The 15,485-nt window shown below is 36.8% G+C and overlaps 1 protein-coding gene and 1 pseudogene across 2 annotated transcripts in view; one reads left to right on the forward strand and one right to left on the reverse strand.

The window, feature by feature from the left end:
• Positions 1 to 15,485, forward strand: part of Cfap52 (cilia and flagella associated protein 52) — a 57,612-nt gene that overhangs the window by 18,975 nt on the left and 23,152 nt on the right. For both annotated transcript variants that reach the window (XM_021238311.2, XM_004857516.3), the window contains exon 7: positions 13,753 to 13,853. In XM_021238311.2, the coding sequence (XP_021093970.2) occupies positions 13,753 to 13,853 (101 nt within the window). The remainder of the gene's footprint in view (positions 1 to 13,752; positions 13,854 to 15,485) is intronic.
• Positions 7,050 to 7,912, reverse strand: LOC106010435 (protein boule-like pseudogene; annotated as a pseudogene).

The following is a 15,485-nucleotide window of genomic DNA, read 5'->3' on the forward strand; positions in this document are numbered from 1 at the left end:
CTAGGGTTACAGGGGTACACTATCACACCTAGCAAATAGTGATGACTTTTTAGATACAACACCTAAGATATGATCCATGAAAGAAAAAAATTCATAAAATAATACTTCATAAAATATTTATTTTATGAAGAAAATAATACTTTAACCTCTGTAAAACGCAGTCAAGAGGACAAAAAGTCAAGCCATAGAGTGGGAGAAAATATTTGTAAAAGATACTTCTGATAAAACATGTATTTCTGGTCCTGCCTTTACATTCATGAGCTTTAGTTTCTTGTCTCAGACAGAGTGGAATGTCTTTTGAGCTAGAACAGGCAACATTCAGATTAAATTAATTTGGAGCTGGGTGTGGTGGTGCATGCCTATAATCCCAGCACATCAGAGGCTGAAGTAGGAGGATTGCCACTAGTTAGAGGCCAGCCTGGACTACATAGTGAGTTTAAAGCCATCCTGAACTGCATAGTGAGACCCTGACTCAAAAAAACCAGAAAGGAAAGGAAAGAAAAGGAAGGAAGAGAAAGAAAGAAAAAGGAAAGAAAGAGAAAGGAAAGAAAGGAAGGAAAGAAAGAGAAGAGAAAGAGAGAAAAGAGAGAAAGAGAAAAGAAGGAAAGAAAGAGAAGGAAGGAACTTGGAGCCAGGCATGGAGGTGCACACCTATAATCCCAGCTCTTGAGAGGCTGAGGCAGGAGAATTGGCACGAGTTTGGGGCCAGTCTGAGCAACATAGTGAGTTCAAGTCCAGCCTGAACTACATTGTGAGACCCTATCTCAAAAAAAAATAACTTGAAAGGACCTATTTGTTTTATAATACTCAAATTTAATGATGACATATGCCTATATAGTCATTAGATATATTACTTTTGTATGTTTTACTTTTAAAATTTTATTAGTACATATGTATAGTATATAATGTTTACATTCCTTGTGTGGAGTAGGTCCATGTACATAACATATCCTAATTCCTTTTTAATTCTTCTATCCCTCACCTCCAATCCCCTCCCTCCAACTCTTGGCCCCCTGCCCTTTGAGAAAGACCTATCTCCCTATTTCCTACTATCTATCTTTTATTTTGCTCTTTATTTTTACTATGGGCTTCTCATATAAGAGAAACCATGTGATACTTAAGTTTGTGTGTCTGATTTATTTCACTTAACATTATGGTCTCAAGGTGCATCCATTTCCTACAAAGGACTCAAGTTTATCTTTCTTTATGGCAGAGTAGTACTCCATTGTGTATAAATACAGCAATAAACTTCCTTTCTTAGGACTCCTTTCATTGAGTCCCATAAGTTCTGATATGATGTACCGTCATAATCATTTAGTTCTAGAAGCGATCTTATTCCTTCCTTAATTTTTTCCATAGCCCATTTTGTTTATTTACAAGCATATTGTTTAGTTTCCATGTGTTTGCATTATTTCTGTGCTTTCTTTTGTTGTTGATGTCTAACTTCATTTCACTATGGACGCATGTAATAATTTCAATTATTTTACATTTGCCTAAAGCCGATTTATTGACTAGTATGTTGTCTGTTTTGGAGAAAGTTCTATGTGCTGCTGAAAAGAATCTGTATTCTGGGCCAGGGATTTAGTTCAGTGGTTTTGCCGCCTACTGCACAAGTGCAAAGACCTGAGTTCGATCCCCAGTACAAAAAAGAAAAAGAATCTGTATTCTGCTCTTGGGTGAAACACTCTGTAGAGATCCAGTAAGTCCATTTGTTTGAAGATATTGTTCAACTCTGATATTTACTTGTTGACTTTTTGTCTAGTTGAGCTGTCTATTTGTATTAGGGGGATACTAAGTTCCCCCACTATAATTGAGTTCCCCCATTATAATTATATTTATGTTTGTCTAATTTTTTTATGTCCAGTAGTGCTTGTTTTAAGAAGGTGGGTACACCATTGTTTGGTGCATGTATGTTAATAATTGTTACCCGTTCCTCTTGGATTGTTCCTTTACACAAAATTGACCTTAACCAAAAAAGGTCAATATGTAGGACCTTCTTTTGCCTCTTTTGATCAGTTTTGGCTTGAAGTCCACTTTGTCTGAAGATAACTACACCTGTTTTTTTTCAGGTTCCTGTTGCATGGAATATTGTTTTTCATCCTTCAATTTTTAGTCTATGAATTTCTTTTTAGTTTAAACGTGTTTCTTGTATATAGCACACCACTGGATTTTGTGTCTTGATCCATTCTGCCAGTCTGTGTCTTTGACTGACATAGTAATGGTAATTGAAACCATTCACATTAAGAGTTATTATTGATAGGTATTGACTTATCCTTGTCATTGCTTTATTTTCCTGTTGCGCTGATACGCTATCTTTGCCTTCTACTTAACTAGTCCCCCTGCCTGGTGTGTTCATCCTATTAGACCTTTTGTTATTGTTATCTTCATTGTTTCTTTTTAGGGTAGCCTTGAGAATTTTTTGGAGTGCTGTTTGGAGGTTATGAATTTCTTTAGATGCTTTTTATCATGAAAATATCTTATTTCTCCAATTTTGATGATAGTTTTGCAGGACATGTCAGGCTGGGTTGAAATTGTTTTCTTTCAGGGCTTGAAACATCTCGCTCTGAGCTCTCCTGGCCATTAGTGTTTGTGTTAAGAAGTCTGTGATAATTGTAATGTGGAGAAATACTCCCCTGTCCATGGATTTACAACATTTACATTCACAAGTTAGTGCTATTAGTCAGGCACAACTACAAACCTCTTCAACAGAAGTAATAGCTAGTTCCTTCCTGTCTTCCCTCTCCTCCTTTATTTCAACAAAAACCTTTTTCTCTTTTATTGTCAATCTGGGAATCACCATTTTAGTCATATTAATCCTCTTATTTTGTCTTCCAGTCATCTTCAGACAATTAATTCGAGCCCTCAAAAATATCCAACTTGAACTCCACGTCGCTAAATTAAAAAAAAATAAAAAAGGGTGAGATGGCGAAGCCCAAGCCCAACCGACCTCCATTGCTGCTTGACAAAGTTCCAGCTGGGGGGAAAGAAAGGGTGGAACACATCGTACCCTCATGTTTTATTTTTTCTTGCCATAATGTTTATAATTGTTACTCTGGTCACAGGAGTCATTGTGTTTTTGACTAACAACAAATTCTCCATGAGGCAAATTGGCAATGGTATACTGAAATCTGATCTGGCTCAAAAGTCCCAAATTCCAGTTTCTCTTAGTTCTATTACCTCATCTACTTCTAAAGAAACCTCTCCTAAAACCCCCTCTGTTTTCCCACTGCTATAACTCCCTCTCTTATTGCTGACATTCTTTTTACTAAAGGGGTCTTATAAAGAGATTGGAAGGATAGACTTTAGATGTAAGAAATAGTGAGAAATGGAAAGAGAAAGAATGTTAAGACAGGTAAATGCATTAAGGAGGCAAGTTACCCAGTATTTCTCAAAGTGCTGTAAATATCTCCTGCTCATGGACTGTGAACCCAAATGACACTTAGGTAAGATAAATAGAGGTATAGAAAAATAGAGAGCTAATAACAAACTATTTTAACCATTGTGCAGTTTCTCAAGGGCTAGCTGGTGACCACAAGTTTGACATTTAATTAATTAAATCTTGCTTGTACCCCCGCTGATATAGAGATTTTGATTAAGTTACTCTCTGGAGATTTTGATTAGTTACATTCTGTTCTGCTTAGGTATGGGAAAATAAGGGGACAATTGTAATTTTTAAAAATATATTCATGATGTTCAATGAAATGAATCAGCTTAGAAAAAATATACTGTTTAGTAAAAAATAACCTTTACTTCATTAGATATGGCTAAGGCAACCTAAAATGTAAACATGTTCTGCCCAATGCCTCTTAGCTATTGCTTAAAGATATAAAAATAAATCAGACCCTGAGACTTATCAGAGGGAACCTGAACATTGCTTGTGAAGGTTCTTTTCTCATTGCCGGCCCAGGACATCTCCCCTTCCTACCCTACATCGACATCGACTGCAGCTGGTCTGCGGCAGTAATGAATTTTCCTTTATAAGTGATTCATTGATTTTCTCTATCTGCTTTTAAGATTCTGTTCTTGTGTTGGACTTCCAAAACTTTGACTATGATGTGTTGTGAAGAGGTGTTTCTCTGACATGGCTATTTGGAGTAATATATTCCTCACTTAACTGTATGCTAAATTCTTTTACCTTATTTAGAAAGTTTTCAGCTATTTCAACAAACAGGTTTTTGTGCCATTTGTGCTATCTTCTGATCTTTCACTAATCCCAACTAATCTCAGATTAATATTTTTTGGGTCATCTGGGCATTGCTTGATCCATTTTTCATTTTCTCTTGTTGTTAACTATGGTATCTCTCATAAATTGGTCATTGACAACAGTCTTGTCTTCTAGTTCTGAGACTGTGTCCTCAATTGGTCACTCTTGCTGCCCATATTTTCCATAGAATTTTTAATCTCCTGAGTCTCTATATGGACCCCTTTTGAGAACTCTGATTCTTTTCTACATTGGTCATGCATATTTTGCATTGTTTTATTTAGTTCATCTATTTATTAATGCCTTCTTTAGAGTCACTGATGATTTTGTTTAATTGGCCCAATATCTTATTAGTTATATCTCCTGTGAGCTTGCAGAATATCTCATTGAACTGTTTTGTTATCTACCCTGATACTATTTTAAATAATTTGTAGGTGAGGCTTTGGTTCTCCTCCACTTCAATGCCCCATGGATGAGCTTTGGGTGAGTTGGAAGTTTTGTTGTCTTGTTTTCTCATGCTTCTATTTTTGTTTGTTTGTTTTGTGTTGAAGCTTGTGGGTTTATCATAGTGGAAAGTTTTATTTCTAGTATGGAGATCTAGTATGAAGTTAGCACCTATTTCCAGTGATGTCCTCTGGGTATAACTAACTGCTGGCTTTTTCCTCTGTCCCAGGATCCAACCATCTCCATTTACTTGAGATGGGAAGTTGCAGCATATTTGCCTCAGTACCCAATTTTCCCAGAATAAGCCATGGTATTTTTAATGATCACAAGGCAATCTAGATATTGGCATCTCAAGAAAATGATATAATAGCAACAGCTGTGTCACCTTGGCTATGGTAATAAATTGATGGTAATATGGTAATAATTGATGCTGACATCAATTACAGCATTAAATACAGTACAAACTGAATATTGACAAATCCTAAGGGTCAATAAAATACTACCCTTGCCCATAGAAAAGGGATCTATAATTATAGTATGTACACTAAGAAAAAACAAATATTGACCTACTGTTGACCTATAGCATGTAGCTACTAAATGGAACAATTTTACCTCTATTAACAATAGCACAGTATTCAACAGGAGTAGCATAAATTTTTTTTTTTGGTACTGGGGATCAAACTTGGGGCCTTATGCTTTTGAGGCAGGTGGCAGAATCACTGAGCTAAATCTCCAGCCCAGTAGCATAAAATTAACTAACTAGAGATCCATAAAGCTTAGTAGTTATAATAGTAAATCTGGAAGAGGTCAGGAACTAGAGAATGAAAAAAGCAAAATTTGAAAAATTAATTGATAGGTTATGAGCAGGAGGATACAAAGTAAGATAAGGGGTCCTGTTGAGGAGTAAAAGGAAAGTAATAGTGATAGAGAACAGTTGCTGGAAAGAACAAACAACAAAAAGAAAAAAAAAGACAAGCAAAAACAAGAGATATCAAGGCCAGCCTGGGCTACATAGTGAATTCAAAGTTAGCATGTACTACATAGTGAGACCCTGCCTTGAAAAAACAAACAAACAAATAAACACTGGGAGATAAAAGAAAGAGAAGAAGGAAGAGGGAAAAAATGTTAAAAGGATAAAAAAATTAAAAGAAAAGAAAAAAGGGGGAGGAAAAGCCCCAAACCCTGAAGAAATCCAATGAAGGGAAAGTAAAAATAATATTAAGTAGAAAAATTTTAAAAAGACTAAGGCAAAGAAAAATTTCTATATTATTGAATGAGTGGTTTCTTTCCATGATTTGCTGTCTTCAGATCTAGCTAGACGTGATTTTCTATGCCTAGCTCTAGGCTCTAGGGGTCTTTGAGGTATCCCCCTTGCAATAGAGGCCCCTCTATTTTTTCATCTCAGATGTGGTTAACGTCCATGCCAAGGTGTGCACTTGCTCCATTTGGTAGATGGGAGTGCTATCAGCCCTCTGTTCTCTGCCAGAGGTAGACCACAAGGCCAGTGTTCAAATGAGCTGTTGGACTTAAAGTCAACACTAGGGGATCTTGTTGCTCCCTTCTCCCTCTAGGTATTATCCTCATCCAGGATTGGGTCAGTTGGCTAGCCTCTGTCTTTGTTGCACCATGATTTGCTCTCATGGTAGTGGGGCACTACTTCTCTGGCACAGGTCAGCTCTTGCATGTGGCAGCAGGAACCCACTCCTCCAGAACCAGTGGGCTCTCCCATGTGGGAGTGGGGTGCTGCTCTGGGTTGGCTCTTTCATGTGGGGGCAGTGGGGCCTTTTGTATATTTTTAAATCAAATATTGCTGATTGTCATGGTTTTTTTTCCTGTTGCTATAATAGAATACCTGACACTAAGTAATTTATAAGCAATAGAAGTTCATCTGGCTAATGATTCTTGGAAGTCCAAGAGGATGATAATGGCATCTGATGAGAGGCAGTGTTCTATGTAATTCCGGGGGGAAGCAGAAGAGCAAGAGAGTGCAAGAGCAAAAGAGCGAGAAAGGGAAAATTCACTTTTTATCACCATTATTATAATTATTTATAAAACACTGTATCTAAAAGCCTGAGAAGAGCACAAAGCAGAGAAAATGAAAGCCATCTCACTATACCCAATGTGGTTGTTATTTAGGAATGGATAAAACATGTTATAAAAAATGTCACCACAGTTAGATTAACACATAAAAAACCAACATGCCACATCTACTTAAATAAATTTTTGTAAAACAGCTGAAAAGGCAAAGTTCATAAAATTTAGCTTACCGTGGAATAAATAAGAATGCTGAGACATTAAGCAATCCTCAATTTCACAATGGGCAGCTTCTAGCCAGTTCCTTGGAGCAGGATCTTGGTCACTGGAGGGTCACTGGGCAAGAAATCAGTCAAGTTGGACTAGAGCCACTGAGTTGTCTTAATAATGAATGCTCTACACTGTTTTAATTGCTTCAGTCTGCATCACAGGCACAAGCATAGCAATGGCACTGGGAGCATAAACTTGGTGGTATGTTGCTTGAACTCCATGATCAGTATGAGGCTCTGGAACAGAAGCTTCCATCAGAGAGGAGGAACACATCCATCATCTTGTGCAATCTCCATGGGCTGATAAATTACCTCAGAAGGTTGCAGGTATAGACACTGTGCTGGGGCCTGGTAGTGATATGCAGTTGCTGATAAATGGGCTGAGCTTCCATCACAGGAGAGTTAGATATGGAAGGTGAAAGGCAAGGTGGTGGGACAGAAGTTTCCTCTGGAGTATGAAAAGTGTAAGTGTAGGGATATTGGGTTGAAGTGGTTAGATACATTGTTCTAGCAGCTGGTGTTACACTAGAAAGAGAGAGATCCCTACTTCTTGTTTTCTTATTGCTGGACCAATGAACAGTTTCTTATCTTTATAGTTAAGTTTTTCAGCCTCTTGCAAAATTTTTTGTGCATCTTGTGTTTCAAAAGTGTCAAAAGCATACCCTTTAGACACTCTAGCTCTGTTATTTACAATCTTTACTTCTTTTACAGACCCATACTGGGAAAAACATTTTTTAAAAATCATTTAAATTTGTCTTTAAGTCAATTCCTCCTACAAAGATGCGGTAGGGTATCACAATTCCATATCTTGGGGCACTTGTGTTATTCAAAGGCACTGATGACAAAGGATTAGGGGATGGAGAATCTGTTTGTGTCTGATTTGATGTTTGCGTCTCCATCTCCGATAAATGTCTCTCTTCCCTCTCCTGTTCCAACTGCAGATGTATTCCATACTCAGCAGCAGCAGCAGCAGCAGAAACAGGACATATGCCCAGAGTTTCCCCAAATGTGTCAGGTAGGGTGTTTTCCTCTGAAACCATGAATATATCTGCCAGTTAGATGGTTTCATGAGAATGGTAGGAACCTGTGGATGTATACCAGCATACTGAGGGCTGATCAGACCCTCAGCTACCTTTTTGGGGAAAACGAGGAATAAAAAGAAAGAGACAGAGACAATTTTCAAGATATAAGGGGGGGAGGATCAGGAGAAGACCTGCCTCTAGCAGGCAGACTTGAATAAAACTCCAGGGTTGGCCCACTTTTATTAGCCAGAGAGACGTCCAGGGGGAGGGGTAGCACAAATTTCATGGAACAGCAACTATAGAGAATGAGTGGATAAGGATTAAATTAATGAGGAACCAGATTTTCTCTACACCCAAATGCCTACGTATTGACAACTGTCCTCAGTAAACACTGTCTCACCTCAGGAGTGCTGGGTTTATGGGCCTTCCACCCATAGCCAGGAGGTACGCAGCCTTCCACATGCTTTCTGTTCCAGAGGCAAGATAACACGTGAGACTGTGAGATCTGAGTTACGTAGTCTAGTCCCCAACACTAGTATAGGAGGACCTTGTGTGCATTACTTATTCTCAGTTATAGAAATATAAATAGACTAAGTCCCACAATGAAATTTCAAAAGTTTTTTTTTTTTTTTTTTGTACTCGGGATCGAACTCAGGTCCTTGTGCTTGTGAGGCAGGCAGCGGAACCACTGAGCTAAATCCCTGGCCCTCAAAAGTTTTTGTTCTGTAAGTGAAAAAAAAAAAAAATGTAACCACTGATGTTAGAGATCATCTTTTAATAGCATTATCCTTGAGAATAAAAAAGTTGATTGTTTTGATATTTAAATATCCAACAGGATGTTAAACAAATCCTGAACTGTTAATGAAAAGTGTTGTATTAGGGCTGGGGATTTAGTTCGGTGGTTTCGCAGCCTGCTGCGCAAGCACAAGGACCCAAGTTCGATCCCCGGTACCAAAAAAAAAAAAAAAAAGTGTTGTATTATTGAGCAAGGAATTTGGAAAATAATTGATATCCAAGAATGTTTCTTCCACAGTTATATAGATTATGTGCATTCACACACATTTATATTATGTATACGCACACATGTAGACTATATGTGTACCCTGTATACATTATATATACACATATACATATAATTCATACATGTACTTTCTTAGAATTTAGCTTTATTTTTTATTTTTTTGTTACCGGAGATCAAACTCAGGTCCTTGCACTTCCGCAGCAGGCGGCGAAACCACTGAGCTAAATCCCTGGCCCAAATTTAGCTTTATTTTGAGATGCTGATAAAACTGGAATTTATTGACAATCTGAATATGTAAGTGATAGCATCCGTCTTTCTTCACGGCCTAGTTTGATAGTGGAAACATACTTCTAAAAACAAATAGATTGAGAAGGCAAAAATTTTTCTTACATGCAAGAAGTGTAGCCCATTTTATTTTTTCTATTTTGCAGTATACCTCAATCAATAATTTTTAAAAGCTTTTACATAGTACACAAAATTTCAAACTAGTAAACTAATAAATTAAGGATTTCCAATTTTATCATTATTTTTAGGCATGCCACTTAAAATAGTATCAATTAATGTAATTCCAATCCTGGTTATAATTAAACAAAAGCACACAGAAAGACTGAATAGATAAGACATTTTATTTAAGGTAGCAGTGGTGAGTGATACCATATTTATATCTTTGTAAAAAATCTACTTTATAGATTTTCCATTTGTTGATTGTTTTCCTCATTGATAATGTATTTCTTAGTTAACAGAGCCCAAAACTTGATGATTTAATGTTTTGTTGACAATTTCCTGAGTGAAGCTAGTATGTCAACCCCAGGTTTGCATTTCTATCAAGTTCTATCAAGGTTCTATCACGTTACCTATAAAGTAATTATCATGTAGCATTTCTATACAGGTGTTATTGGTCATAAATATCTCTTTGGTGTGCTTCTTCTCTTTTGAAAGCAGGGGTGTCCCTCCTCTACTAGTCTTTTCACATCAGCTCTCTTATTTATTGGTGGTTGCTCATCAGAGAAAATTTGGGGGACTTTAGATTCTTTCTTCTCCATTTCTTTGTTTGTGGAATAGTGTCGAAAAAAACATATCTCACCTGGGTGAAATTTTAGGAGATGGTAGTTTTTGTATTATTTTGTTGTATAAAAAGAATCAAGTTTCTTTCCTGAAGTATACAGGCTTCAAAGTGAGTGTCCTGAATTTCTTAGCATTTATTTTCTCCCATGACTTACTACTGACAAGTTTTATGGCATTCCGTCTAGATCCTTGTTGTTAATAGGTTTTGGTGCTTTGAAAAACATTTTCCCAGTGGAAATTTTGAAATAGAAATGAAACTGTATACCTCTTGTCCCACGAGCCCCTAAGCCTACTAGTTGGCTCCTTCAGCCTGGGGACAATTCCCTGTCTACCCACCCATCTCCTTTCTAGCTTATTCCCCAAGTACCTCACCCTTATTTGGATCGATTGAAAAAATCTGAGTATGCTGACATTTAGAATGCCCTCCCTTCATTCTGGCTTTCCCCTTTTCTGGCCCCTAGCATTCTGAGGGATCTCTGTTTTCAGTTTTGATAGGATTTCTCCAAAGTTTTAGAGAAAACAACTTTTTGGCACATTTTTTATTAGTGGATAATGGTTATGCAGATTAATGATTTTCATTTTTTCAGATTCAAACATCCACACAGCATACTTTGATCATCTTCCCATCACCTTGGACTCTTCTCATCCACCTAATTCAGCTAATCTTCTTGGCTGAAAATGATAGGACTTAAAGATATTTATTTTGTACCCATATCTACTTTCTCTTTCAAATAAAGCATTAAGCTAAAAAATGCAATTAAGAATACTTAATTTTGTAAGAGCTTTGCCCAATTCAAACCATATTACAAACGATGTTTAAATTAGTAAGGTTGAAAAAAATGCTGATACTGAGCTATATGAATAGAATTCTAGATTTGGAAAGTTTCTCAAAAGCAGGAGAGAAAAAATATCTTTCTCTGTCCAAGTTCCCTAAGAAATGATTAGAAACCATGTCTATTAACCCAAAAGATTTAATCCCATTTGGTAGAATTTTCCACAGTATAATGTAACATGATAAACTTCAGGCAATATAGGGAAAGATATTTTGGCTTAATTAATCCTGCTTAAATGCATCTAATCTATACTTCAGAATGCCACTCTTGGTTTTCACAGCTTCTTTTTCTTCCATTTCTGAATTCATTGATACTCTTAAAACTCCAAGTTTTTCCATAATGACTTCTAATAATAATAACACAAGCATTTTGGAAGTACAAATATGAAAGAGAACCAAGCCACTTTTGCTTGAACATGGAGTGCTATGGCCTTTTAATCCTCAATTAATTTTGCTTTATATATATATTGAGATAAATTTGAAAGGTGACAGGCAGAAAGTTACTTTTTGTGATTAAATCCTAAAGATCAGTAGAATTAGGAAGGGAATGTTAACACAAATTTTTTTTGTATATTTTTATTTATTTATTTATTTTAATAATTTTTTTTTTTTTTTTTTTTTTGTGGTACTGGGGATCAAACTCGGGTCCTTGTGCTTGTGCAGCAGGTGGCAAAACCACTGAGCTAAATCCCTGGCCCTTGTATATTTTTATTTTTAAAGAGCTATTGTGTTTCCTCAAAAGATGTCATAGCCACAACCCTCTGTAGTAATGAAATGCAGATATTTCTTCTGCTCTTTAGTAGACTTGTATTTGGGAGGAATGGGTCCCTCATAGCTATGAGTTAGCCCAGTAAAGTATATTTTCTGTCAGGTGGGGCCTGGGATGTTTACAGTAATAAACTTTCACTCACAAAACATTTTAGATAAAAATATTTCTAAGTTCATCCTTAAGTATCTCCATACTGTTTGATTGTCAGATACCCATTGTATCATCTTCTGTTTTGTTTAATCCATTTGAATGTAGTCTGGATCATCTGACATTTTAGGCTTTGTGGTTATCTATAGTAAAGTCCATTTATAGAAATGCCTGGCTGATTAGAGCTTTCTTTTATCATATACACATGCATGCATATGATATAGCAAGGAAATGTGTATGAACCAGAACAGCCAATATCATTGTAACATTCCTCACTAACTAGCAATGTGGCACCCCTTCTAGGCATCTGGACTGGGAAGCTAAGGCTAGGGACATGTTCTCATTTTTTTAAACAAATTGGTCTTTGCAGCTTCATCAGATGTTGTTCTATTTCTTTGTAAAAAGTATCAAACAAGCAACTGATAAATTCCCACCTGTAATTATTAGATCCAATCTCTGCTAAAAAATGATCAACTGTAAGGAAGCAAATGCGTGTGGAAGTGGGATGGGGGAGGGATGAGAGGCAAAAACCTTTAAAAACACAATACTTTTCAGAAATGATTTTTGTTCTGTCCAATAAATGTGGACCATTTTTGTTTAGTCACTAAAATGTCTATTTCTGAAGTCTGAATCAGAAAATACTTCAATTCTCAAATAAGGAAACAAATCATAATAAACATCGAAAGTGTTTAATTATATTTTTATCAGTAACCTAAGAATGAGCTAGTTCCCTAATCATATAGTGGAAATACAGTTAATCTAGAATTTTAACTTTTTAGATTGCCCATGGAAATTTTTCTTTAAAAGCACTGTGCATACCAGGTGTGATGGCACACACCTGTAGTTCCAGCACTTGAGATGCAGAGGCAGGAGGATCGCTGCAAGTTTGAGGCCAGCCTGGGCTACACAGTGAGTTCAAGGCCAGCCTGAACTATACAGTGAGACCTGTCTCAAAAAACAAAAACAAAAACAAAACAAGTAAATAAACAAAAGCACTGTGCAAGTAGCATTCTGAGAAATGTAAGGAACATAAGGTGAGAAAAAAGGGCCTCATAAAGTCCAACAAAAACAAGTGTTGTTTTTCTTCTTTGTTGTTTTCCATTCTTGCTTCATAGCTATGATATAGGCATTTAGCCACCTTTGTATAGAATCTGTGTAATATTTGCTTCTCTTGGAAAGGGTTATTCAAGATATATATGCCCACACCATTTTTGTTTTGTTTAATTTGATGTAATTCTAAAATACAGTGGTCATTATCATAATTGTCTACTTAAGTCTTAGCTCAAAAATTGTAAAAGTGCCTAAAGCTAACTATAGTTTGATGTCACAATTTTCTCACAACACTTATTTTAATAAACTCTTTAATGATAACAGTAAAACAAAAAATAAAACAAAACACAAGGTCTTGTTCTATGGCCCAGGCTGACCCTGAATACTTGGGCTCAAGACATCCTCCTACCTCAGCCCTGAGCAGCTGGAACTAAAAGTGGATGCCAGCATACTTAGCTAGACTCTTTGCAATGAGCATACTCTCTTCATAACCAACCTATTCCCTCAGTAATGATGTTAACCATCCCTGAAGTCAGAGCCTCCGTTACCTAATTACCCCTTCTTAGCCACCACCTCCCAACACCATTGCACTAAAGTTTAGGTTTCCCACACAGAAACTTTATACAGCCACATTCAAACCATAGCAATCATGTACAGTTTAAAATTAGAAATTCATATTGGGAGCCAGGCATGGTGGCTCATGCTTATAATCCCAGCACTTGGGAGGCAGAAGCAGGAAGGTTACTATGAGTTTGAGTCCAGTCTGGGCTACACAGTGAGTTCAAGGCCAGTCTCAACTACATAGCAAGACCCTATCTCAAAATAAATAAATAAGTAAAAATAAAAAAGAAGGTTGAGACTACTTAGCCTTTGTCAAAGAACTGCTTTCTTCTTCTAGGGTGTGTCGGCCATCAGATGCCTGAAGATGGGGGGTTTGTTGGTGGGCTCTGGAGCTGGATTGGTGGTCTTTTGTAAAAGCCCCAGCTACAAACCTGCCAAGTAAGTTCTGGGCCCCCAAAAGTTGGGATAGATAGAGACTCACTGGAGGAAGGTTCACTTAAAGCCAGCTACTAAATGGTATTAGCAAAGTGATATTTTATCAGAGAATTTCATCTTGCTATTGAGTACCTGGAATCAGAGTAGACTGATTTTTTTTCCCAATTAAAAAGCTTGTGTTGATCAAACCAAAGTAATCCACTAGGACCTAGCTGGACACTGCCCTTTTAATAAATATATGTTTTTATTGCACCAACACATTGAAACATGACAAAGAAAATAATGATGTTATAAACATATTGCTAAAAAGGAAAAAAGATTCATTTACTGAGTGCGTACTAAACACCGGTTGCAGGATAAAAGAGAAAGGAGAGACCACTGGGAAACAGGAGGATCTATTTTAGGTTTTAGGTGAACACTGGCTCAATGGGCCGTCCCAAGGAAGAGCAGAGAACAAAGGAAAGGTTCCAGTTTTTATACATTTGGTCAAAGGAGGGTGGTCTTTCTAGTGACATAGCAAGGAGTTTACAGAAACAGGACAAGGACAGACAGTTTTGTAATTTATCTTTGAAAGAAAATTGAGCCTTCTGAATAACAGAGTGTTATAAACTTTATTTACAGGACATAGCTGTCAGTTTTACCTGTACCAGAACAAAGAGTTACAGCTACAGGGGAGGTGTTGTATGTGCATTGGGGGGCGGGGGGGGGGCGGTATCTGGGGGCAGGGAAACGGCCCAAGGCTGAGAGGAACTTGTTTTTCTTTAAGTCCTGCTTCACACCAAATGCTTTGCTTAAATCATCTCATTTAATCCTTACAATGAGAAAAAGTTGTAGGTTTTCTTTTGATAATGCTAGGGACAGTTGGTGGCATCATGGATTCCATTTAATCATTTTATGCTTCAGCTACTAACCAATAGGTTTCTGGAATGTTAATGAAATATTTTTTTTAATCAGGATTTTATTTACAAATAGGACACACAAAACAATTACATACATTTATTTATTTATTTATTTATTTATTTATTTATGGTACTAGGGATCTAACTTGGGACCTAGTACTTTTGAGGCAGGTGCCAGAACCACTGAGCTAAATCCCGGCCCAAAACAATTACTTTTAAATCAGAGTTCACTTTTAGATGTATTGGCCAAGTTGAACTACAATAGCCCTTTCCTAGTTTTAAGTTTAGAACCATCAATAGACTAGTCAGTTAGAACTTTATCTATGGGTCATCAATTAGTGGTTTTTAGGTGAGTAATAACAGAGATCTCTTGTAATAAGTTAGCACAAATAAGGGTTAGAAGGGAAATGAAAGAAAAAACCTTTTTTGCCCATGAAAGCAAGGACTATTTTTAAAGGACTTTAGATTGATGGCTTACCTTAATCTTTGGAATAGCTAGCTGCTCCATACTCTAGGCTCCTAGGATCCCCTCTAGTAGATTCACTGTGGTAAACTGCTCCATTGATAGCCACTGCTGTTTCTTATGTAAAAGATCTCTCCAAAGGGGCAGAGTGTTAAAGGTACAGTGCTGTAATTTAAAAATTTTCTTTTAGCAATCACTTTTTTATTTTTTAGGTCCAGGTATGGGTGTAGAAAAAGACTATGCATGCTGAGGAAGAGAGGGAAAGACACTGGG

The sequence above is a fragment of the Heterocephalus glaber genome, unplaced genomic scaffold (genome assembly GCF_053883595.1).
Source record: "Heterocephalus glaber isolate CG9 unplaced genomic scaffold, H.glaber_assembly_v1.0 deba00001564, whole genome shotgun sequence".
Classification (NCBI taxonomy): domain Eukaryota; kingdom Metazoa; phylum Chordata; class Mammalia; order Rodentia; family Bathyergidae; genus Heterocephalus; species Heterocephalus glaber.